Source organism: Pezoporus wallicus, unplaced genomic scaffold, assembly GCF_028554395.1.
Source record: "Pezoporus wallicus isolate ANWC-B61680 ecotype Strahan unplaced genomic scaffold, APGP_CSIRO_Pwel_v1 contig_5261, whole genome shotgun sequence".
In the NCBI taxonomy this organism is placed as follows: Eukaryota; Metazoa; Chordata; class Aves; order Psittaciformes; family Psittacidae; genus Pezoporus; species Pezoporus wallicus.
In genome coordinates, this window is record NW_026642423.1 from 723,540 (window position 1) to 749,479 (window position 25,940).

General features: G+C 43.8%; 1 protein-coding gene across 2 annotated transcripts in view; it reads right to left on the reverse strand.

Moving 5' to 3' along the window:
• LOC130610421 (unconventional myosin-X-like) overlaps positions 1-25,940 on the reverse strand; it is a 94,526-nt gene that overhangs the window by 33,336 nt on the left and 35,250 nt on the right. The window contains exons 11-22 of one of the 2 annotated variants that reach the window (XM_057430302.1): positions 25,016-25,134; positions 19,973-20,119; positions 19,150-19,250; positions 16,901-16,967; positions 16,349-16,441; positions 12,595-12,663; positions 11,623-11,705; positions 9,982-10,090; positions 9,205-9,285; positions 8,101-8,225; positions 7,226-7,340; positions 1,240-1,346 (exon numbers count right to left, since the gene is read on the reverse strand). In XM_057430302.1, the coding sequence (XP_057286285.1) occupies positions 1,240-1,346; positions 7,226-7,340; positions 8,101-8,225; positions 9,205-9,285; positions 9,982-10,090; positions 11,623-11,705; positions 12,595-12,663; positions 16,349-16,441; positions 16,901-16,967; positions 19,150-19,250; positions 19,973-20,119; positions 25,016-25,134 (1,216 nt within the window). Of the gene's footprint in view, positions 1-1,239; positions 1,347-7,225; positions 7,341-8,100; positions 8,226-9,204; positions 9,286-9,981; positions 10,091-11,622; positions 11,706-12,594; positions 12,664-16,348; positions 16,442-16,900; positions 16,968-19,149; positions 19,251-19,972; positions 20,120-23,991; positions 24,333-25,015; positions 25,135-25,940 lie in introns of those variants that run through there. The other variant, XM_057430301.1, reaches the window with a different exon arrangement.

Genomic DNA, 25,940 nt, shown 5'->3' on the forward strand with positions numbered 1-25,940 from the left:
TGCAGAAGTACAGCTTGCTCTTGAAGATGGGACTCAGAAAAGCAACATGTGGGATGTGCAGACTGGATGGCCTCAAGATCTCTAGCCAAAAGGAACACTGCTGCAACACTGTCTCCATCACAGCCCTGCAAGGCAGCAGCTACCTTCCCAGGAACTCAGAAAAGCAGTAATTCAGTTTGCCTGCAGTGATGTTTCCCAGAAAAATCAATTTTCCTGTGCTAATCCCTACCCCTCTCTCCAAATGCTAGACACAAAGTAAAATAGAGCAGAGGCCCCGACACAAAGAACTTGCAAGCTCATGTACAAACAATGGAGCTAGCTCATTTGTCTTCCTAGAGGAAATAAACCAATGAATAAAAGCCCCTGAGACCGAATGTGTATTTTGCTGATATTCCACATCAGCAAGGCAGGGTACAACCTTGCACACATTTCACAACGCAAAATGAGCTACCTGGTGTAACTGGAGCTGTAAGAAGAGTGCCTGCTGCAAAAGTTCTGCTGGCCAGGGCTTTCACCTCCTCATATCCCTGACTGACAGGTGTCTGGAGCAGAGACTAGCCAGGAAAGAGCATCTTACTGGGATTAAGTGTGCATGCCACAGTCATTAAGGAGTCAGCTGTTACACTGACTGCGAGGGGCAGAGGAGGGGCGGTTTGTCTGCAGTTGGTTCTCCCAACCCTCCTCCAGTCAGGTGCAAAAGGGAGCGGCAAGAGGAGATTACTGGTGCAAAGCTGGCCAAAAACCAATTCTGAAGAGTTAATTAAAAGGAGAGGGAGATCACGAGGCAAACAGGCAGGGTGAGGGAAGAGGGTGAGCAAAGGCAGAGCTGTGACTTGAGGAAGAAGTGATTTGCAGGGGGAGCAGAAACCAAGAGCTGACAGGCATAAGGAAAAGGAGGGGACCCAAAGTATAGGTGGGGCTCAGCCAGGAGAGCCCTGAAGGCAAGGAAAAGGTGTCATCGGAGGCAAGCAATAGGTGCAGAGGTCCCTGCAGAAGCCTGCTGAGCACTGATGAGGGAGGGTGCAAGCGTGTACAGAATTGAAGAAGAGGTGTCAAAAGGTGCAGAAAGGTTTCAGCAGAACTGATGCTGGCAGGGAGGGCAGATACTGCAACTCTCCCTTGGAATACTGGAGGGGGAGAAGGGAGGGATGCAAAGGGACTAGATAGAGAGCAAAGCAGGGGGTCGGGGCAACCCAGGCACGCAAGCACAGGGATGGTGGGGCAGCCCCCAGCACTGACCTTGCCATGTAGCCCAAGACGTGGGCCCGGATGACTATAGCTGCTTTCCTCAACTCCTCTTCCCGATCCTTCTCCAGCTTCTGCTCAAGAGCTTCCTTCAGGAAAACCTGACGCCACGGGGAGGAGTTTCAGTAAACACAAAGAGAGGAAAGAAGTCAGTCCCCGGGAGAGCCGGGAGATTTCATCCCCGGGTGGCCGGCGCTGAGCGCGCCCCGTGTCCCGGCGGCCGCCGCCGCTCCAGCGCCTTCCTCGGCGCCTCTCCCGGGCAGCCCTTACGCGGGGCACCGGGAAAAGTTCTGCAGCGACACGAACCAAACTCCGTGCCCAACCCCCGCCGCCCTCACGCTGTGGTCAAGACTTCAAAGAGAGGGAGGGAGCGGAGGAAGGAGGGAAAGAGGAGGGAGGAGGAGAGCCTGTGCTTGCGGCTGGGATTAACTCTTTCCCAGCTGAGAGCTTTCTTTCCCTGCACAGTCCAGTGCCTTCCTGCAGCTGGCACTGATACCTACTTGGGTGATTACATATTTTGCAAAGAGACTCCTCCGCATTTCAAGGAAAGGGAGGAAAATTCAGATTTGTAGACTCCAGGAAGAAATCTTAACAGAAATCCTGACAATGGAAGACAGATGGAAAGCTAAAAGCCCCGTCGGGGTGCAAAGCTGAGCGCACCCTCAGTCCTCTGGAGCTGAAATCCTTCCCCAACCTCCAGAAACTCAGAGGTGGAGATGCTTCTTTGCTAAAGAGGCTCAGCAGTGGAACATGCATTAGGGGAAACTGAAATATTACTAGTTGCACTTCAGTGTCCAGTATTTTAATTCTCAACCATCTTTCATCACCAGTATTTCAATCCTCTGCTCAGTGCCAAACACTTATTTGAGGGATGAGGGTGCAATCTTAGAGACAAAAGGACTGAGATACAAGCAAGATAAAGGCATGTTTACAGGAATTGTGCTGACATATCTGAGCTACTTTAAATTAGCTGGCTTGCGTTATATTAGCACAGGTTTCAGCACAAATTGCTCAAATAAATGCTTTGCTTTTTGAGATGGACTGAAGCATGCATGGAGCTCCATGGCACTGTGGGTACACTGCTAGCAGTACCCAACCTAGAATAAGTTGGCTATGTCCAAGAGTTAGCTGTGTCCATACTAGCTGTAGTCAGAGCAGCAACTGCCATATGGCCACACTCGTGTGACCTGCTGCCTGACATTGGCTAAATCACTGCCAGTGCCAGCAGCAGAGCGGACTGCTACTAGGAAAGTGCCCTACTTGTTAAAGCACTGCAGTGAACACAGGCTGTGAACTGACACTCATCAACCTGCAGAACTACATTAATCAGTAAGAATGCCTTACAAATTTATTAGATCCATGTGGCTATGCTGAGAGGCCAGAGGGATGTCCAGAGATTCAAACAGTTTAGTCCAGTGCTCTACACAAACTCTCCCCCTCTCTACTTACCTCCCCTTATGTTTCTGTATGCCTTCCCTTCCATCGCTGCTTTTGGCCTCATCATTTATTTAGGCTCTTTTCTCCCCCTGCAATGATCACCATGTACTGAAGCCTCTCCCTGAGTTATGACCCATAGCCAGTGACTTCCCTGGACTCAAATTTTTCCTGAGAAGCCATTTCCATTAAGATGGCCTTAAGAAATGAGCTGTTTTGTAATGACTAAGTAACCATGGGTAGCCTTAAAAGAAGGTTCATTATCAAGGTACTGCCAACCATGAAACTGGCATCCTTCCCTGAAAGTTGTATATCCACTCCCTCTGTCAACTCAACAATCTTTTAAAGACTTCTTTGAGGCAGAGATTGCTCTTTCCATTACGTTCCAGAACCAAGCAGCAGTCATCCATTTCAAGAATGCAGCCAGCAAAACACTGTCTCAGTCCATTATCTTCATCAAATTGCAAAAATACTCAGTCCGTCAGTATTTCCCTAGCAAGCACAGAATTTGCTCTGCCAGTAAGGAGGGGGAAAAATAACCCTAACTTCAGGGCATGTGAAGTTCAGCAAGACCCAACCTTAACCCTATAGGCTTTTCTATGCTAGAGAGTGAGGGGTTAATCTCAAATAATAAAATAATACCTAGTTATAAGCAACTGGAATTTTGAGGATTTTTTTTTCAGACTCCCATAGGTGACAAGGAAGAGTAAAATGTATTCAAATCCAGAAATATTTTTGATGCCATGTAGAAATAACTTGTAAGGTGGTCGTTTCTTTCTCGTAAATCATACTCACTTTCTGAAAACATGAGATCATTTTCATGTGAGGATGGAATGACTGAACAAAACAAACAAGGTTACTCCTATCATATCTGCTTATATTAGACACTGGCTGAGTTTTAAACCATAGTGCAGCACCAGTGTTCTTCACAACCTCAATGCCTGCAAGCACTATCAGTGCAACAGTGAACATGTTAAGGTTACATGTCGATACATGCAGGCACAAATGGAACTGTGTGTGCACCCATGTGTTTATAAGTGGGCTCATGTGATTCTTGGGGACAACACTGGGAAAAGCAGGAAGTGGATCACTGTGACCTGGATGCCAAATTGTCTACAGAAATCTCCTCCTTCAAAAAGGCCCTGCAAAGCAGCAGTTTGAACTATGGAAATTAAAGCTTTCAAACAGCAACGATTACTGTGTTAAACAGCCATAGGAATCCTGTATTGTGGGTATAAGTATGGCAAGAGGTCCAGGTGCCCCAAGGAAAGGGGCACAGAAGCTGCTGCTCCATCCCCACTGAAGACAAGGGCATCTTAGCACAAGCTCTTCCATCATCACACTGCTTGTTTGCATCCAAGCCCTCATGTCTGTCATGCCACAGGATAAAACCTACCTTATATACATTAATATCTCTTATAAACATTAATTTGACAATTGCCAACACAGCAGCTGCTCTATTCTTAAAGAAAAACACAAAAGATCATCTTGCCCTTCCTTCTCCATTTCCTTTCCCAAGATTCACAATCCCTTGCACTAATTCACGGAGTCTTTTCCTTCCTCCTCCAAACAATTGCTAAGGATATAATTATCCATCCATTCATTTTGCAGGAAGTATTCCCCCTTCTATAAGCCTTGCTTTTCACCCACCCCTTACACTTCTTCCTAGGTTACATCCCCATTGGCCTGTCACACCTTCTTCTGTAGCTACTTATGACTCCATAAGTCAAGGTTAGTTCTGAGAACTGCTCTCTGGGTACCCAGAGCTGCACCTGTAGCAGCAAGTGGCAGCAAGGACACACAGGGGACTTTTCTTCCAGGACAGTGACCTACACTCTGTGCCCCTTAGCTGGTAACTTCACCCTTACCTGAAATCCTCTGGAAAAGTTAGGGAAAGTTAGGGCTCTTATCAACTTAAGTATTCCAGGCCTGTGTTACATAACACCCGTTAAAACATGAATGCAGACAAGGCGCTCTGTAAACCAAACCCAAGACACAACAGCTGGATGCAGGCAGCAGGGAACGAACCACCAGGAAGCACCACTATTCTGCATGGCCTCACCTTAGCATCTGCTTTCCTAGGGTCAAGCTTTCTGGAGGCGCTGGCACAAATCAGAGTTGCTTGAGGGATGTCCAAGGGAGCAATGAAATGGCTTTGCCACCATCTGAGCATGAGAAAGAACATCAAGCAACTCCTCTGAAGAACGAAATGTCAGGGTAATGGTGACAGCACCCTAGAGCAGCCAGGGGCTGGTCAGCCATCCAGTATGGCAGCAAGGCTGGAACAGGCCAGGAAAGCCTTGGAGAGATACATTCTTTACAATAAATAGAAATGCTCTCCTCTACTAAGATACACATCTCTAATGCAAATTGTGCTGAATACAAAATAACTTCTATAACCAAACAAGATGGCTCAACTGCTTCCCAACTCCTTTCTCAGTTTTCTTTCTCAGTCATAAAGAAATAGAGATACAAAGACTGTCAACTCTTAATAATTTTTTTCTTTCCACAACTTTCACACTTGCAGCAACCAGTGCCCTAGCAGAGGGACTGCTGTTTACCAGCCTGCTGCATACAGCTGTTCAGCAAGGTTTTAGTTTATAGGACACAATTGTTCCAAAAAAATTACATTAGAGTAAATCAGGTGTTTTGGCAAAATATAAACACCTTTTGTTTGCCACAATTTACCATCTACATTGTTTTTCCAAAAGAATTTGTTTGTGCAGTGAAAACAGACAGATGGACTCAGTCCTTCAGGATGCACAACAGGGATAGAAGAGAAAAAGGATCCTGTTGCTGCCAAGGGCTCAAAGCAGCCTGGATTTCCTGCTTGTCATCAGTCTGTGGTAGTCCATGAACTCCAGTTACATATCAACTTTTATACTTTTAAGAGGTGAATATGTGCACATGAGTTTGGTCCTCACATGTATTTCCCTGCTGCCCTTGCTGTAGGCCAGCAATCTTCCATCTCTTGTCATGCTCGGAAGAAAGTTCAAATTCCATGTTTAGTGGCTCTACCCACCACTTTCTAAAGCTTCCCCAGCACAAGCAAATCTGCAATACACACACACTCCACACAGTCCTTAACACTAAAACGCTGTGAGACTGGCAGCCACCCAAACAGTGTGGGCTATCTAGGGACAAGAATGACTGAAATGGTTCCTGGTTTGCAGGGACCAATGAGGAGACACCAGATTCCCAAATCAAAGATGAGGAACACTTTAATCATGGAGTGGAAATACAGCTAACTGATAAAACCTTCATTCTTGAATGTAAGTAGAGGAATGTAGAGGAAGGCCATAGAAACTTCAGGCTAATACATCTCCTTCCCGTAGCAAAGGCCAATGGTTTCCTTGGTTGTCACACAGAGTTCATAGCCCAGGCTACCAACTGGCTACCACCACTCCTCTAAAAAGGGGAGAGAAAGAGCTCGCTTTTTAAGAAACATTGTAGTATATCCACTCATTAAGAAATGATTGCTCAAAGTAAGAAATACCGTTATCTGATCTCCTGGCAAATTAAATGTGACTGTTCACTCAAATCACTTCAGTTCCATTGTGACCCTGGAAATACTCTGACCTACTTGCAAAAAATACAAGAAAAGTTGCTTTCATGGACCACCATATGCTCTGGGTATGGACTGTATACCCTCTACTTAGAAATGCTGTCTGTAACTGGACACCATCCATCCCGGCATATTCTTTGACAAATTTACTGGAGTGTGTCAAAGTTGTGATAGAGAGTTTCCCTCTCCCAGTTTTCTATAGCAATATACTGCACAACGCTTACATCTATTGCTATGTGAAGCTGCCTCAAAGCTTGAAAAAGTTCAGAATGAAACACCAAGCTCCCTCTCTATGAAATGAGGTAGTGCACATTTCTATCTGGACATCTGGAGAAAACAAAACAAAACAAAACAAAACTAAATACTCTTAACAAAGAAACCCAACCCACACCCCAAATCCAGACTGTACCAGGCAAGAGAGAATTGTTAAACATCCACCAGAACAGAAATAAAATCTGAATTCTGCAACTGGTAAGAAGCATTTGGATACCTTGTCCTAGAAAAGATATGCTAGCATCTGGACTAACTGCACAAACCATCAGCTGAGCTTCCACAGCAGAAAGCTGCCAGATATCTGGTGATCTAGCTACCTATTCACAGTTTAATATATACCAAGCAGTGGCTCACTGCCTCCTGCAAGAATTTGGGTTAGCCAAGCAAAGCAAAATATCTGGCACACAAGGCAACTATATAAAATGAAACCCATGCTTGTCCTCTTTGGATCCTGAAATTGGATTGGACACAACAAAGTCAATCTGGTTTGGTCAATGAGAAGAAGTTTAGACAAAATCAAAAAGCCTTTTACATCTCTAGGTACGTAATCTGAGAAATAGTTGAGATCTGACAGGTTAGTTGCATAGTCCAATATATTTAAAGGGTCTTCACTGCTTTGCCCTTTCTACTGGCTTGAATCTCACTAGATGCAATCGCATACCCTTGCCCCGGAACAAAGCCATACCCCACACCACACTGATGAAGTACCTTGGTTTTACCCAACTGCCATTCTTTCTTGCTGCTGTCATAGATCTGAAGAAAGCCTCCACATACAGCTCTGCTGTTGTCTGAAAGACTTGGGCCCTTCACGAGCATCTTGTACCTTAGAACCAAACAACATCTCATGAGATTACGTATGACAGTAATGCTACCCCCCTCCCTCCCTAATCTTTTAACTTTAATTATCCTCCTCCCATTAGTCCTTCTTCCTCTGGGACCTCCCTTCTTCATGTTTGCCTTCCAATTTGGAAATTTCCATCCGCCAGCCTTTATCTGTTCCTTCCACACTGGCAATTATTGTTGCAATCCCAGTAACAAAGTGCAAACCAAACTGCATTTTTCAGTAAAGAACAACTGTCTTTCTGAAACATGTGCTTTCATCAGACACAAATTATTCTGTTCAGTATAGGGGTGGCATTTAATGCTTCAAGAGACAAAGGAAGCAATGTTCAATGGTCTCTTCTAGCCTTAAACTTCAAGAAATCCTTTTGATGGAGCCAATTAAAACAAATAATCATTTTTTTTCCAATTTTAATCATCAACTATACTGTCCATTAGGATTTGCTTCAGCCTATTTTCTTTTCACATATTATGACCAGCTGGGTTTCACAGCACCACACAAGCAAATCTGTGGCAAAGCTACAAAAAATAAATTAAAAAAATAGAACGCCTGGCTAATTTTCCATTCTGACTCTTACCCTAAAGGCAAGTTCCTGAAATGGCATGATATGGGCAATAAGGCCATGGTTAGAAAAATATGCCACAAATTATTCATATCAGTAGTAGCAGTTATAGAGGGAATAAACATACAGAATCATATACAGTGGGGCCGTTACAGCATGTGGTACAATGATAGCAATTACCTGGTGAGAAAATCCTGGAAAAGGCGCCGTATTGGGAAACCTGCTCTTCGAACTTTCACTGTCTCCAGCATCCCTGAGTACCGGAGCTGATTTAGCACCACATCTGGATTGAAGAGGTTCGGTGCCTACGTAATGATCCAAATTAAAAAACAAGCAAGAAGGGAGACAGAAAGTGTTGATCTCAGTGTTATTTCTTTGCTGATCTGAACATTAACTGTTCCTCTGAACACAGATAGTCACAGGCTGTATATCCATTTTGCTGTAGAAAGTCAGCCCTCCATGTTTGGGCATGCCGGGTGAAAAGGGGGAAGTTTGGGTCAAGGGGAAAGCAACCTCACAACTCTGCATGGTGGAGAAAAAGGGACAAAAGGGAGCTGGGCAGATCCTGGAAAAAACTCAGTGTGCAGCCTGCTGTCATATTTGGATCATGGCAGTAAAGCAATGATACAATGCATTAACACATACAAAATGTAGAACTCTGACTCAGTTCTATTTACAGTCTCTCTCCAGCCAAACTAGAGACAAACTGGAGAATTCTTTTCTGGCATAAACCCTCCAGCAAGCTTTCTTCTGCCATATCTCGCACAGTTTCAAAGCGCACAAAGAAAAATCATCGGTTCAGAGCTCCCCACCCAATCTAGTTAGCAGCATATCCTCCCATCACAGTCCACAATACAAGCCAGAGCCAGTCTCTAAGCACTGTAAGTTGCTCATGAGATGTCCACCTCCACTGCCTCAGGGCCAGGGATCTGCAGAAGACGCTTCCTCCTGCACAAGTCCTGCATTCCAGAACAAATTGTCTGCAGGCACCACAAACAGGAGCAGCTGCTGCTTCTACCACAGCTATGGACTCTGCACAAGCACAGAAAAAGGTAGGAATGGCTGTAGCATACCATATGCAGCATCGTCTTTTAATCTGATTACCAGAAGGAGGGTGTATTTTTCCTCAACTACAAAACAACCAGAATGAAAAAAGGAAGCTGAGAGGGAACTGCTCCTATCCTCAGTGCAGACCCTGACAGAGGCACCTGTCAGCCATTTGTGCAAGTGAGTGCTCATGAAGGTCTGTGTGCATGCATATGTTTTGCTGGAAGACAGACTTGCCTTTTCTGTATTTGGTTTGATGCAGCGGATGAAGAATGGGTTGGAAGTACTAAGTGTGGCCATCAGGGAATGGAGAGAATCCTAAAAAGCAGAAAGACAAAACCCAAAGGATCTGTCACAATAGGAGGGAAAGGTGCTACATTTGATGTGATAGGATCTTCATGCATCCCTCCCATTCCTAATGTTCTTCTCCTATCAAAACATCAGTAATGCAGATCGCTTCCTGTCCAAACCACACCCACAGAGTTAGTTTACTCCAACACTGTTCTAACATGGACATCATTGTTCTCAGAGCTGTATAGCTGATGCGAGTTATTTTTACAAGTCTCTCAAACTTTAAATATAGGAAACTAAAACTGTGAAACTAACAGAAGGTTTGCAGACAATCTAGGGGCTGAGATTCATACCTGCAAGGTTCCCCCCCAGTAAGGTTTTATTGGAATTGCCACTATGTCAGTAAAAGATGTGGCCTAAAAGGACACATAAGCTTAGCTAAAACACCAAACTGACACAGAAGATCAAAGAACCTCAAGAACTTCATATACTCAGGAAACTATTATTTTCCTCTTCCACTCTGGTCAGCCTTAGCATCTCACATTTCACATCAGAGAGAAATCCTTGGGGCAGTGGCACTGTTGTTTTTTAGAACTACAACATTCCGTCACATTTCCAGTGCTGGACACAAAACAAGGATGAATGACTCCTCTTGGCTGCAGGCATTGCTTTACCCATCTGCTCCTCCCCAGAAGCCTGCTGCTCTCTTGGAAAACATCCTACCCTGAACTGGGAACTGACAGTCGGTCTGCGCCTCTGGGTGCCCATCTTCAGTGTCTCTTCACTGCACCGGCTGCAGACTCTTTCAAAAAGGTCATAGATGAAGTCCAGCCTAAGGGAGAAGAAAAGAATTAAAGGAGATGCATGACACCCACTGCCTGTGAGAAGATGGCTTTCACCCTCAGCTACTGCCCCGTCCCAGTATGAACCACCTCATTTTTATTCTTCTTGTGACACAGAGTGGCTGCAGGATGCAGTTCAGCTGTGCACTTCAGTGAGGAAATTAATACTTTCCATGTGGCTGACCAGATCCTGCAGGCTGCCCTGTGTGCCACCCTCAGCTGCAAAACCAGAAACTCCATCTCATGCTGTCAAGTAGGATATTACACAAAGGAAGATCTCCCTTCTGCACTGAGGAGGATATCTCCCTTGAGCTATATGCCCCCAGGTGAAACTACCTTGAAGATACTCCAGCTAGACTGTGCTGTCACACCCCTCCTGACCTAGCTTTCATGGCTAGCACACATGACATGTTCATACAATTGTAACCACAGCCCTTCTGTGGCTAGAGGACTTCTAGAGCTACCCTCAGTGCAGGTCAGCTCTGGGGAATCTTCCACCATTTTGCCACTCCTTAGACAGTGGTGCTGGTTATTATGAAGCTGCACAAAATTCTCCAGCAATGATTGTGCGTGTTTATTGTTATGACTGCTTCTAGCAGAATTTCCCTTTCTGGCTTGTTGAAAAATCTTGAGTCCTTCTATTATGCTGGACAATGACAACCACAATTCTGGCGTCAAGCCCTATGTAAAATGTTCCCCAGATGCCACTGTCCGAGTAAGGCAGCTATGAGCAGCTGATATCTCAGCTCCCTCAGGTTGTTTCAAGAGTGCTCACAGTGCACTGCTCTGAAGCAGCAGGCTTCAGAGAAGATGCAGTTTTGAAACAGTCTCATCAGGCTGGAGCCCAGAGGCAATACACTGACTGAGGTAGGAGGCATGTGGTAGAGTTGCTACTCAAAAACTTCTAGGGTCCCCCAAGTAGTTAGTAAATGCTTCTCTCCTTCCACTAGGCACCACCTCTGTCTTCCAGACTTGCTGAAGGTCAAAGTCAGCTCATTTCTTTAAGGTCATGTTGCAGCAGTGGTGTATAATAGTAAGGGCCATGCCTGGTCCCACAGCAAAGGCTCAGTCTGGCTCAGGATAAAGACAGAAGCTCTCCATTAACAAGCAGGCTGGAAAAGAAGCAGCCTCTGTACAGAGGCTGGCATTTGACAGCATGGCAGAGTCTTGACTCATTCAGGGGCAAATTTGCCGTGTTGGGACAGGGAGATAAGAGGAAGAAGAGGAAAGGGAGAAGAGGGAGAAAAACAACACTGCCTGGAGGGATTTCCAACATGCTTTTATAGCTCTTTTCAAAACTGGGACAAGAGTACTGGTTAAATCTGTGCCTCATCTAACTTCTCCAGCTTTCCTTTCTTTTGCCAGGACACTGAATCACAAACTTAAGAATGATGCCTGATGCTCAGACAAAAAGCAACTGCTTTCCTTGGGCTAGTTATTACATGAATATGGCTTAGTCCAGCCCAAATAAGGACCAAATGAGGCCAGATGTGGCCTTCTCACAAGCTTAACAAGGACATACCTGCTGTCTTTCAGCATGTTTAAAATGTCATCTCGAAAGGTGTCTCTATTCTTCTCCAGAAAGCCTCTCACATCGTATAGCACCTGCAATGCAGACAGAGCCACTAGAACACTCCATACAAATCATTAAGCACTTCTACATTAACAATTCAATGTACAAGACCTCCAGCAGAGCTACAAAGAAATGCTGTGGGCATATGCCAAGATCCAAATTTTGGGGGTCAAAGAGCTCCAGAGTTCCTCAGTTACTGGCAAGAAAGTGGCTTTTAGCCATCAATTATTAAAAAAAAATCAAAACACCAAAAAAACCACCCAAACCCAAACCTCAACCGTCAAAACCAGAAGCCAAGTGAAACAGCTGCGGAGATTTGCCTTTGGTGCGTGAGTGGGGAAATCTTCAGCAAGGTGTGAGGAACTCCATTCCTTTCAGGAAATACTAACTATGCCATCCAGTCCCTTGACCTCCCAACCATTAGTGCTCAGCAGATATGATTCTAGGAGGTTAGCCCTTCATTAGTGTGCAGGTGCCCTTCCTTGACACACCTCCATCTGCTCCATCTCTCCACCACAAAGAGCAACATTAACCTTGAAGGCTTGGAGACCTCTTCCTTTTTGCAATAGGTATTTAGCCTTTTCTCCTCCTCCCCAAAAGTCAAATTATCCTTATGACTTTTACTTTGGGTTTTATTTGTGAATGTGTAAGAAAAAACAACATAAGTAACAGAAGTAAGGAGGATTTTATCTCCCAAATCAAAACTTAGCTGAGAAACTCAAACAAATGTCCAAGCTGGAGAATATAAGTACTGGAGAATGCCATGCTAATTTAAGCCCATCATACTCACTGTGACCTGGTACGGGGCACCAATTGTGCAGAAACACAAACAGCCCTGGGAGATATTCCTGATTTTTGGAATTTAAACTGCAGGACCGCATACCCAGTATACACCAAACATCTCAGACCACAAACACCTACCTCACCAGCATAGTGTCTTATTCCAAACTGATGGTCTGTTACTCGAGGCTTTACATAGTAGTGGTTGCTCTGAAATGAAAGAAAAAGAAGCCTTCTTACAACGCAAGTGTAAGAATAAATAGGCTCAGTCAGGAATTCTGCCATGACTATGATGACGCTGGGATGGGGAAGGACCTTAGCTCTTGCAGAGCCTGATCACATCTGCTGCTGCTATCTGCAGCTACATTACAAATACAGTATTCCAATATGATGGAAAAATCCAGCCCTTCAAGACATTCCTCATGTGAGCAAGGGCTTGCAGAATCAAGGTTGGGCAGGCATGCCATGGATGAAATGTTAATTCTTGCATGTCTGAAACCTGAGGAGACTGGGCTCCACACAAACCCTGTGGTGCAGGACACAGGATCAGGGTGCAGGGAAGACGGCAGCTTTGCAAAACTCCTACACATCTCTACTTTGTCAAGAAAAATATAATATCAATCTCCTGTCTTCCTACATATTTCATCTGTTTTTGCACTTCTCTTCCCCTTGTTTCAATATTCATTTTTCCTTTCTCTTACTAGCTGTTATACTCTCCCATTTCCCCCCTCCTTTCTTTGTTCTATGAAAAACATTAGCTATGTAAGAACCGGCATGCTGCTTAAGACCAATGGTCCATCCAGCAGAGGATTCTGCCTCCAGCAGTGGTTATGTAGAGCAGAGTAATAAGAAGGCAAGTAAATGATGCTTTCAGCCTAATACTCTCTCAAACTCCAATTATATTCATGTAGTCTCCCTAGCTAGAAACTCCAAGTAGATTTTTCTTTGAAATACTTGCCCATTTCATGCAGACTTCTTGCGTCCAGAGTGTCCTTTTGAAGGAAACTCTCAACCAACCACACAGGGAAATACAGCCTGGTTCCAATTAGTGCCATTTGTCTTCCATGGGCCATGTGTGACTTTTAAACCCATCATATCCTCCCTAAGTCATTTTTCTCCACACTGCAGGGATCCTTCAACATAGTTTTTTTGTAACATAGCTATTTTGTAACACTGAAGCAACAGACCTGTTGCTGACCAGATCTGATACAGCCCCTTCTTGAGTGGAGGAGCCCAGTGGTGTACCCTGTTCGAAGCACAAATGATCCATACAGAGCTATAACAATGTTTTCTGCTTGTGATCCGTTTCTTTCCTAGGAATTTCTAATACTTGATCTGGGCTTTTTATTACTACATCAGCACCATGCTGATGTTTCCATGGAACTATCCATCACAGCCTTTGTCTGCAAGATTGCTGCTCCTGAACAACAGCAACCAGCTCAGGCCCATCATTTCAAAAGTGAAACTGGGACTGTTTTCCTTCAGGCACACAATTTTACATTAAATACACTGCTTTTCATCATCATTTTACAACCCAGTCAGTTTCATAAGGCAACTTTCAGTTCAGCAGCCTTACCCTGTAAATCATGAGAAAACTTACACTTCAGTGCTCATATGAGATGGAGTCTTACAGGCATCGCTCCATTGAGATAACTGTCCATTTACATTCTGTGAACTTACTGAGTAGGGAAATATGGATTACAAGCCTATAATTTCCTAGAATACTTTCTAAAAATTGAAATAATTTCCCACCTTCTCAGATACAAGTACTAAAAAATCTAAGTATGATGTTACATAACACTGTTAGGAATTCAGCTCTCACCTTCAAGTTCTTTTAGCAATATCAGGTGGATGGCGTCTGACCCTGATAATTTGTTATTGCTATTGAAAACCTTTTCATTGCCGTTTTCCTTTCCATGTTAACCTAATTTCGTTGCTCTTCACTTCCCCCATCCGGTCATCTTTTTCCACTCCAAACATGACTGTTACTCTCTCATGTTGATGGGCATCCTCCTCTCGCTCTTTACCAAATCTTTATATTTCATCCATGCCTACAACACTTCTGGTTCCTTCTCCCATCTCTGTTATTGCTCCTCTCCCCAGCTGTATCAGAAGTCATATTCTCTGAAATCCCAGCTCTATGCTTTTCCTCCTTAAGGCTACTGGAATCCATAGAAAACACAAAGAGGACTTGTTTTCGTATAGTGTCCTTCAGGCTTTCCAGCAACATTGGCTGGATGCCTTCCAGTGCTCTTCTAGCTAGCACTAGAGACTTCTAACAGGTACAAAAGACACTGTCACCTTAAAAAAATGCAAACCCTACAGCACTATCTATCATCTATCTATCATCTATCTATCTATCTATCTATCTATCTATCTATCTATCTATCTATCTATCTATCTATCTATCTATCTATCTATCTATCTATCTGTTATTTCAGCATTCCACCTTGCAGTTCAACTCCTCAGCCTCTTCCATCTCTCATAGGGTTCTAAGTTAACTGCTATCCCCTCAAAGCAGACAGAGGTGACACTATGAACAGCTTAATGAAAAGGCTACTTGATGCATAGAAATCACCAAAACCAGCAACCAAAACGTTGTGGGGCATAAAGGAATGCAAAATAATACTGATAGTCGCATGCTGCTGTACAGTAAACCACAGGTACCTTCTTACCAAGGGAACTGCATTCTGATCTGATTATTTATCACAGAAAATAATAGAGAAAAGATGCAGACAAATTCAGAGACAAACAGCAGAAAAAAAGAGGAGCTTTGAAATTTCTCCATTTGGAGACAAACTGAGGAGGCTGGGACAGTTCAGAAATAAAATTCAAAAGAAGTGATATAATAAAAATATTCATAAGTACTATATTAAAAGTTAACAAAATACCAGCAATGATAAAAAATAAGATGGTAAATCAGGCACTCTCATATACCTACATAATGCAAGGGAAAGTTGCAGCGGACTAAACTGAAGTCATTGATTTAAGCCTTAAGAAAGGAAATACTTCCATAAAACTATGCGTAAGCAGCCAACCAGAAATTATTGCAATTGTATGCAATTTGTAGTCATGAGTATTACTAGCAGAGTTAGAAACAAATACGAAAAATAAGAATATCTGCATCCATACAAATTACTAAAAAAAAAAAGTTCAGATAAAGGATACAAACTTGCACATTTTCAGGCTTGAATGAAGCCTAAATTAGAGGATTAGGAAACATTAGCTGACAATGTTCTTACTACAGTAGTAAATTATTCCATATGTCTCTGCTACAGGGTTTAATTTCCTTTGTTTTCAGTCTATTTTCTATTAAGAAGATCCATGTTGGCTGTACCAGAGACAGGGTAAGAGATTGCTACAGTGATCTCGCTGTGGTTTCTGTGTCCTCAGGATAACTTTCTGACCTGCATGAAAAAGCCCTTCTACTCCTGAGTCCAAAATGCAAGAAAAAAGAGGAAAGAATTTAATTAATTAGGAACAATAAAAGAGCTTTCATTAAAAGTCATGAGGCAAAAGCTGTCCCCAGCCCCAGGAGACAAAGATCTGACGTGCTCTGGAGCAGACTCCTGTGAGTCAGCTGGCAGGAGAAACGCATGCACACTGTGCAGCAGCATCCTGTGCCTGGGGTGTTGCCTCATGTCCCGTTGCAGACCAGCAGAATCTGACCTCCATCCCATGCTACAGATTCAAATCTCTACCCACAGCCTGTGGAATGTACAATCCCTCCCTCTATATGTACAAGCAACCATTTTCAGGTTTCAGGCCTAAGGCATTTTAAATTTCTTGCACAAAGCACATTATTTTATATCAACAAAACGTTCACTTTTGGTTTTGAAATGCTGATGGGGCTAACATACTGATCCTTTGCCTGCCAGGTTATTTTCTTACTTACCATATGCTGGCTGTGAAGTTTTTCCAGAAGAGTGTTGTCTGTGCCTTTGGGGAATCGACTCTCTTCATTCACCAAGGCCAGCAGACCCAGTTTCTACAGCCAAACAAGAGAGGGGCTTTTACAGTCATCAGAAGCTCTAACAATACAGCATCAAGCCAAGAACTGGAGATCTGGACAGCACATTGAGCAATAACCCCTGAGTTATACCCAGCAATGCTTGGGCTGAAAGCAAAATTCTGGCCAGTGAATGCATTCATCACACAGAAGATAAGTGGAGATTATTTATTAAAAATTCACATTAAGGTTTTACTTAAACTCTGCTCCCTGTCTAAAACTATGACACCCTCCCTAAGCTTACTCTCAACAATGAGCAGAGATCTCTTTTCTTGAGCCAGGACTGTGGCTAGAACAGCTTATACTTTTGCTAGGTCATGATGGGAAGAGGGTCTAAGTATTTACCTGGTTTTAAAAGTAGGAAACCCTAGGGAAAGTTTTGAGAAAATCAGCAGTCCCCACTATGATCCCTGGAAACTGTCACAGATAACCGCTCACCTTCTCGATAAGGTCCAGGCACTCTGCATTATCCATCCAGTCAATGGCTTCCCAGTTTATCCCTTCCCTGACAGTCAAGAACAAACAGAACAAAGATGTGAAATGCAAGATGCAATGCGCTGAGGTGCAGAGAACAGAAGTAGCTGAGCAAGGCAGCTGTCCTAGGACTCGAGACAATTTGCAGGAATTAGGCTTTGCCATGTATGAGGAAAAACAATAGCACACACAAAACACACTGGCTGCCACAAAGAGATGGAAGTAGGAGACAGCTTTTCTTATCCATCCCAGCATTTTAGACTGATGCTTATCTTGTAGTCATTCAGCAAATTCCATACCAAGCAGTAAGAAACTGTACTTGCTCTAAGTTGTTTATTCAGGAGTGATGAGCATCAGACTAAGTGGTGGTGATGATGGACTATTTCTTACACAGTTTCAAGAGTCAACTGCTTACCCACCAACCTGGCACATCCACCAGAAGACTGAATATTCATGAGTCCAAGCAGAAGAAGAGACAGAGGCAACTTTTCAGGGAGAGTTTTGAAGAGGATGAGACATATAAGCTTTGGTCTAACATGCAGGGGACCTGCAGGGTGACTCTGCATCTTTCAGAATGAGAGTTCATGTAGGCAAGCAATGCGATAAGCATATTTTGAAAACTGTGCATGTAATTCTGTAAATCTGTGCTGAATGTGTATTCCCCTCTCTTACCACCTTCTTACACTCCCATAATACAGGCAATTTCTGGTTTCAGAATTCAGAGAAGCCTGGGAATAATTCTTGCTCAGGAATCCAAGGAAGACTACAGGCTATGTGTGAAGCTACCTACTGATATTCTGATACAGACACCTTTCAGGTGAAGGCTAACATTTTGAAGATAGTGAAGCTGTTGTCTACAAACTTTTCAACCTCAGCTTTGTACTTTCAGGTTCAAAATATTCAGAAACCTGTGGGCAACAGCTGGAAGGAACAAACTGGAATAATTTCTGGAGAATGGAAAGGACTATCTATCCCTCACAAGGAACAAAATATCTTAACCACTTAATGACAAAAAAATATCAGTTCACAGTGTTTCAGATTTTTGCAACAATGGGTGTCAGAGGAGCCGTACTTTTTTACAAAAAGACCTCTTGGATTCCTCCTAAGAGCAAGACGACCTTCCAGAATTGAAGGGAGCAGAGTTTTCTGAAGCAAATCAAAATCACAAATGAATTAAGATGTCTACTGCCACAGACCCCTTGTCTAATCAAATGGTGAAATTCATGGAACTATTTACTAAACCTGAGGAAGCAAAGCTGATACTCTTAAAGATGGTCTTTAAACACCTCATTCTAGAATAACTTGATGAATAGTCAGTAATAAAATTCTCTTGTTCTTCCAAAGTTCAGCCACAGAAGTTACACTCCTATGTAATCATCGGGAAAAAATCTTTTGTCACTATGATACCATTCTTAACATAAGCTTCCTGCAGTGGTGGAGTTGGCCTGAGAAGTGAGTGCATAAATAGCCTTGCAGTTTTGTAATCTTTAGAATTTCATGAATTGCCTATTCAACTGTCTCCTTTTACAAGGCTGCTCTCATTTGCCTCACTGACCCTATTCAGTTGCTTCATTCACAAACATAAAGGCTACTGTTTCAGAGCAAGAACAGAAGTATTTGTCTAGCAGCCTTCTCTAGAAGCAGAAATAATCTAGAACATCCCAGGTACTTCACAAAACACAATCCAATATGAAGCCCACAGAAGTGAAACAGCTGTGCAGAAGGCCCCAAGCTCTTTAAGCTCAGGAAACAGCCTGAATTAAATATCCTTGCTGAGGAAAAGAACCCTTTTCATACCATAGGAATCTCTAGGACAGAAAGACTTGTCAGATGTCTAACCATCTGTCTTTAGGGACTTTACTTTTTGCACACCAAGACTGCAGCTGTATAACAACACCACTACCTTAGGTAAACCATTACTGAAATCAGAAACAAGGCTAGTGACCATGTGTTCTAATGGGTTAAAGCTCACGATGTTCCCATTCGGCTGAAAAACAGAAGGGAATCTGGACTTTCTAAATTCTACAAGACAGAAAGCTTTTGCTTGGAGACAAGTGACCTACTTATGCTGGAAAAGCACAGAGATACATCCACAGTCAGGGTTGCACTAAGGCTCAGCTGCCTTTCCTGCCTTAGTGGCGCAAAGGAGGAATGATGTCCTCCATTCAACCATCCATTAAAGAAATAGAGCCCCCACTCCCTCTGTTTGTCACCTGTTGTACTCCAGCTGCTCCAAGGAGAAGATGTGTTTGTTGAAATATTCCTGGAGTTTCTCATTTGCATAGTTAATGTTAAACTGCTCAAAACGATTCACCTGTAAGAAGAAACAAAGATAATAAAGCTTAATTTAAGCTGGCCTCTAAAAGAATCCATAACAGCAATGGGGAAGATCCCAGGTGTGGCTAGAATAAAGCCAGAAAGCATAGAGGCAAAGTGTGTCCAATGGACCTGAGGAGGACAGTATGGGGAGGTGCCCTAGGAAAACAGCTTTTGTAGCTCATGCAAGGTTCATTCAGTAGGCCTAAATGGTAGTAAAGGATGCTAAAGACAATCACATTTCTCTTCTTCTTAAGAAGAAAGAAATATAATACCATTAGTGTTAGGTCACTAGGCTTGCTCTTCTGTGAAATATCAGAGCAGTCACTATATGGCTGTTCAACATGCATCCCTCATCGGCTGCAGTCAGAAGCATTACATAAAGATTCTCAACACAAAACAAAATAGATGTAAACAAACAATGTGCATGTAGAAGTTGGACATTTAATTTGTACATAAGCCAAAAATTCAGTATTATCTATCACAGTACATCTTCTTTGGGCCTGTGTCACAAACCAGATCTTGAACATCAGTCTGCATAAGTACAGGTGGCAGATATGCACAGCTAAATATATCTTGCTGCTTCCAGGAGTAAGCGGCAGTGGAGTCATCCTAGAATGCTCTATCCTAACCTAAACAGGATACAAACCAACCAAAATTCCTTCCTGTATGGGCTGACTTGTCCCAGACCAACCCACCCTGCAAAGACAAAATCCTGACCTGAAAGTTCTCGAAGCCAAAAATATCCAGGATGCCCACAGACTTAAAGTTTTCCTTGCCTTTGATCTTCGTATTAATCTTGCTAATGAGCCATGAAAAACACTGGGAATAGAGTGCCATAGAGAGGGAGTCCCTGGAGTCAGCTGCCTGTAAATAGAAAAAAGGAGTCACAAGGAGAAGTGAAGGCATAAGGGGCACCATGAATCTCTATGGGACTTCAGGTTCCTCCTCTCCTCTTCAGATATCTGTATTGTTTGTGTGTGGTGCAGTGTTTCTATGTACAGTCTGCAAATAGCCCAGCCACACACAGATGTACCATGTGACTTCAGACCTTTGGGTAACTGAACTTGAGAGGCTGAAAGAAGAAGCAAATTCCCTGACATTTTTTGGAAGAAGTGCTTGAGCAGGGAAGGTGGCAAAATACCTCATGACTAAGCCTGTAGCAGTCAGTTGCATCACCTGAGCAAACACTTGCAGTGACAGCAAAGTATCTCAGTTCAGTGCTCCTATTAGAGCTGTCAAATGGGTGTCTGCTCAGTTTTTAAAAAACTGGTAGGGCAGGATTTAATAGAGTATTCTGGCACCAAGCTACCCTCAAAAATCCCCTCTCCAAAACTTTCCTGCAAACAGCATTGCCTTACTGCAAACCAAGTAGACTGGCAAACAGCAAGGACACATGCCCCAGAAGAGCATGGGCTGAGAGACCTTTCTGGAGCTGACTCAACATCTCATGCAGTGATGATAACCAAGTGTCACAGGTGGAAAAAAACCCTTGAATTGTGATAGCTAACAGGCAGTAGATAGTTGGATGTATGCAAGTGTGGGGATCAATGTCTGAAACAGAACTACTGAAATATCAAACAAAAGCCTACTACTTGATAGCTGTAACAGGAATGGGCTGGTTCTAAATTTTGGTGACATTTGGACTAAACAAAAGGGACAGACCCAAATTCCCCAATTAATACAGAGACATGAGACAGAACCACAAATTAAGAGCTGACCTCACGTTTTCCTTCTGCACATACACTATTTAGACTGGGAAACCACGGTTTAGGGTACTGGAAAGAAGGGGAAGCCAAAAATAAGGGTTCCCAAATATACGACATGATCCCAGAGAGCAGAAAAGTGGGCAAGGAAAGCAGATGGCAAAGACCTTGACTGGAAGAAAGATGCTGGAAGTGGAGAAGGATCCTGGAGGTCAGAGACATATGGAGACAAATGTCAGGGTGTGCCCAAAAACCTTGGCTGGTAGCTCCTGAGACTGGTAACTGCAAGGAGCTACACAACATGAACCAACACAACTTTATGCCCCACCCTCCTGGACAAGCAGCAATCTCCCATCTGGAAAAAGAAGTTGACATCTAATAAGTGTAATGCTGAGGGGTAAGTGTGCAAGTATGTGAAATAATCAAGTAGTGCAAAAGCCGTAATCTGGTCATTTCAGAAATAAACTGCAGTATCTAGGTTGTTCACTCTGTCTCACCTGTGACACCAAGTTAATTCCTTCAGTAGGCCTGACCAGCAATGACAGACCTTCTAAATGCACCCTCATCCTCTTTAGTTTTGCAAGCATGAGTAATGGGACCTCTTCCCTTCTGCTTTGTTAATGGCACAGGCCAACCACCTCTGAATCCTCCCAGTCCCTCTCAGCAAGCTCCTGAGGCACAGCCTGCAAGATCCTCCTTTTCACCCAATCTCACCTATTTTCTGCTCCTTTCTATACCTGGGTTGTACCTTCCCTCCAGCAGACCAAGGCTGAGAACACACAGCAACCTCTCTTCTCCACCGAAGAGAACATTTTAAAACATTGGGCACACATGCCTTTTCTGGGTATTTCTTCTCTCTACCAGATGGTCTGTCTTATTAGTTGGGACTGGATACACTCAAGGCCATGCCTCTCTACTGCCTCTGGCTACACAGCAAGTTGGACTAATTTTTCAGGAACAGGAGCTCCCCATCCATCTGTAAGCAAAACCGCTTTCCCCACAACATAGCTCAAATGAGATTCTCAAAGGCTCCTTTCATCCTCCCAACTTTGTCCGCTTTCAGACCACTTCATTCATTCAGCCCACTGAAATGTCAAAGCTCAGATGGGTAACAAGCCCATTACATAATGAGAAATCCCTGGCAGCTTTATCAACGCATTCCAACAGCAAGCGGGAATAGGTGGGCACCATACACAAAGGCTTAAGCAGGAACAGTCTGTACAGGCCCGGTGTTGAGTGCAACAGGCTCACTCACTGAAGACAGATACATACCAGCATTCACTTGCATTATAATGATTTTCTTGCAGTCTTAGTACTACACTGGGCTGCAAAGCAGTGAGTGTAGAGTCCAACAAGCACAGATGTCAGGAACAGCTGTAGTTTAAGGGAAAGCTCTATTCTGGAAGAGTTTTGTAAATCCTACAACTACGCACTGCTGCTGTGGACTGCATAAGGTGTCTCTGGCATTATTTGTTATCCATCCTTGGGCACTGATATAGAAAGTTGTAGCTTATTTAGGGCAGATAGCTGAGAAGAGAAACTGGTACTGGATACTGAGGGTATCTACCACAGACTGTATACTGAAAAATTATTTTCACATAATTACATTGCAAAGAAAGGTGACAGACTACAAAAAACAGATACAATTTCTTAAAGGCAAAGCTTAGTTTGTGATGTGGAGGACAGGGGTAGAGCAGTTGATGTCATCTACCTGGACTTGTGTGAAGTGTTCGACACTGTCCCACACGACATCCTTGTCTCTAAATTGGAGAGACATCAATTTGATGGATAGACCACTCGGTGGATAAAGAACTGGCTGGATGGCCACACACACAGAGTTGTGGTCAATGGCTCAATGTCCAGCTGGAGACCAGTAACGAGTGGTGTCCCTCAGGGATCGGTGTTGGGACCGGTCTTGTTCAACATCTTTGTCGCTGACATGGACAGTGGGATTGAGTGCACCCTCAGCAAGTTTGCTGATGACACCAAGCTGTGTGGTTTGGTTGATACACTGGAGGGAAGGAATGCCATCCAGAGGGACCTGGACACGCTTCTGAGGTGAGCTGATGCCAACCTCATGAAGTTTAACCGTGCCAAGTGCAAGGTCCTACAGCTGGGTCGGAGCAATCCCAGGCACAGCTACAGGTTGGGCAGAGAAGAGATTCAGAGCAGCCTGCAGAGAAGGACTTGGGGGTGCTGGTTGATGAGAAAATGAACATGAGCCAGCAGTGTGAGCTCGCAGCCCAGAAAGCCAACTGTATCCTGGGCTGCATCAAAAGGAACATGACCAGCAGGTCGAAGGAGGTGATCCTGCCCCTTTACTCTGCTCTTGTGGGACCTCACCTGGAGTATTGTGTGCAGTTCTGGTGTCCTCAACATAAAGAGGACATGGAACTGTTGGAACAAGTCCAGAGGAGGGCCACAAGGATGATCAGGGGACTGGAGCACCTCCTGTATGAAGATAGGCTGAGAAAGTTGGGGCTGTTCAGCCTGGAGAAGGCTGCGTGGAGACCTCATAGCAGCCTTCCAGTATCTGAAGGGGGCCTATAGGGATGCTGGGGAGGGACTCTTCATTAGGGACTGTAGTGATAGGACAAGGGGTAACAGGTTAAAACTTAAACAGGGGAAGTTTAGATTGGATATAAGGAGGAAATTCTTTCCTGTTAGGGCGGCGAGGCACTGGAATAGGTTGCCCAGGGAAGTTGTGAACGCTCCATCCCTGACAGTGTTCAAGACCAGGTTGGACGAGGCCTTGGGTGACATGGTTAAGTGTGAGGTGTCCCTGCCCATGGCAGGGGGGTTGGAACTTGACGATCTTAAGGTCCTTTCCAACCCTAACTATTCTATGATTCTATATATTAGCAGTTGTGTTCACAGCAAGAAAAGAACCCTAACTATTTTATAATTCTATGACTACTCTGCTGTAATGAGCACTGCTGAGACTTCAGCTTGAACACTGTGTCCAGATAGGGTCACTCCACTTCTTGAAAGATGTGGGAAAACAGAGGAGAAGAGATTTAGAAAATTACTTACAAGGAAACATCGAAGGAACTGGATTGTTTAGCTTGGAAAAGAGAACATGAAAAACTTCACAGAAGCAGAAGCTTATAAGGTGGACAGCTGGGATGTCAAAGGTAATTTAAACATAAGAAAAATCTTTTCAGCTCCAGACTCCGCTGCAGCTACAGCAGGATACTTAAAGAGGCTGTGAAATTCCTTCCATGGGAAATCTGAAGGAAAGTTAGACAAATATCCATGAGAGAGAGCCTAGTAACTTTGGTTTCTCTGCCAGTGTAAGGGCTGGATTGATAACCCTCTGCAGTCCATGGAAGCACAAGATTTCCATTACAGATGTTCATTTTGCTATAACATGATGCTTCTTCCATCCTAGTAATATTGCTCCTTGTTGCCCAGTGTCTTGCATTACTTTATTAATGACAGAAGATTTTGAACAGTTATCTGTGCATGGACCTAAAACACCAAGAGTGCCCTCAAGTGATCAGCAACACCACAAATTAAAATTAGTCAGCACAACACTGTAATGAACCACAGAGAAACGTAATAGATAAGCAGGACTGGCTCCAGCACACAGTACAGGTTCAGAAGATGAGAACTACATATCAGTTTATTTGGTCCCCTTTTGCAGCTGTGTGGATACACAAAGAAGCTACTGAGGGGTAACAACCTACCATCTGCCTGATGTTTCATGGTAACTGCGTGCAAGCCTTTTTTTCCAATAAATGGCACACGTGCAATTACCACAAAACATCTGATCTACCTTCTGCATGACAGAAGTGTGACTCATTCTGGGTGAGTGAAGGTGACTTAAAACCAGCATTGTGCATTGTGATTTGCAAGTGAACTCCCCTGTAAAGCCTGAAAAGCAGAGTAAACACTGGGACCTGAACTACCAGTTAGGGCAAAATACTTGAGGACACAGCTGAGCACCTAGGGGGTGTAAGAGGAAACCCTAAAATTCAGTGGATGATACAGGAGGCAGAGAGAGGGTCTGGAAACGCAGAAGTGACAGAAGAAATAGCATACACCAAGCACTTACCTGCTCCACAGTGAGAGGGGAGCTGATCTCTTCCCCACGCAGAATCATGGACCTCTGTGTCAATACTTCAGAAAGCTGAAAGGCGTCTAAGCCCAGGAGATCACTGGCAATGTTCAGCACTAATAACAAAGGAGGGGACACATTTTTCTTCTGCATGGATCCCCATCATTCATGGGGGATCCATATTCTGCAGCTCAGCAAGGAAATCCCAGGGACTTCTACAAGGCAAGTGACTAAACCCCAGCACAAAACACACTCCCCTTTACTTAATTCTCTTTGGCATAGCCAAAGCTCTAAGCTCCAGTACAAGGTAGGGTCAGCATCTGTTACTGGCCACAGTCAAACACTCATATAAGCCAGCCTTTCTGCTGACAACCAGAAGAGCAAAGCACTGTGTAAAGATCAGCACCAGGAAAATATTCATTGAATGAGAAGACGTATTTTCCTAAGGGCACAGTAGTGCAGCTTGAGCGTGGGATTACTAAGCGTGGATGTCAAGAAGACAGGCAATTAACTTAAGACTTCAAGCATTTGTAATATATACTTATTGCTTCTGTCTGTTTAGGGATTCACTTTACCAGACCAGCTTAGATTGCATAATTGTAACACAGTGCACACTAGCAGATACTCAAAGGAAGATGTAGGAAAGTCTCTTAACAGACTACTTTTATTTCATACTCCTTTCTGTTCTTATTTCTGTCAGCTCTTTCAATGCAAAAAAGAAATCATGAGACTGAAGTCAGCCTGAGAGTATCCAGGACAACAAACAGATTACATGCCCACAGCCCAGCTAAATCATATCAGTGCTTTAAAGCCATGCATCCTGTGGCAATGCTTTTGCAGAGTTAAACTGCAGAGAACTTGCTGGCAAAGACACTGCAGACCAGCACAGCAGAGGGAGAAAAGTCAATGGAAAGAGCTTTAC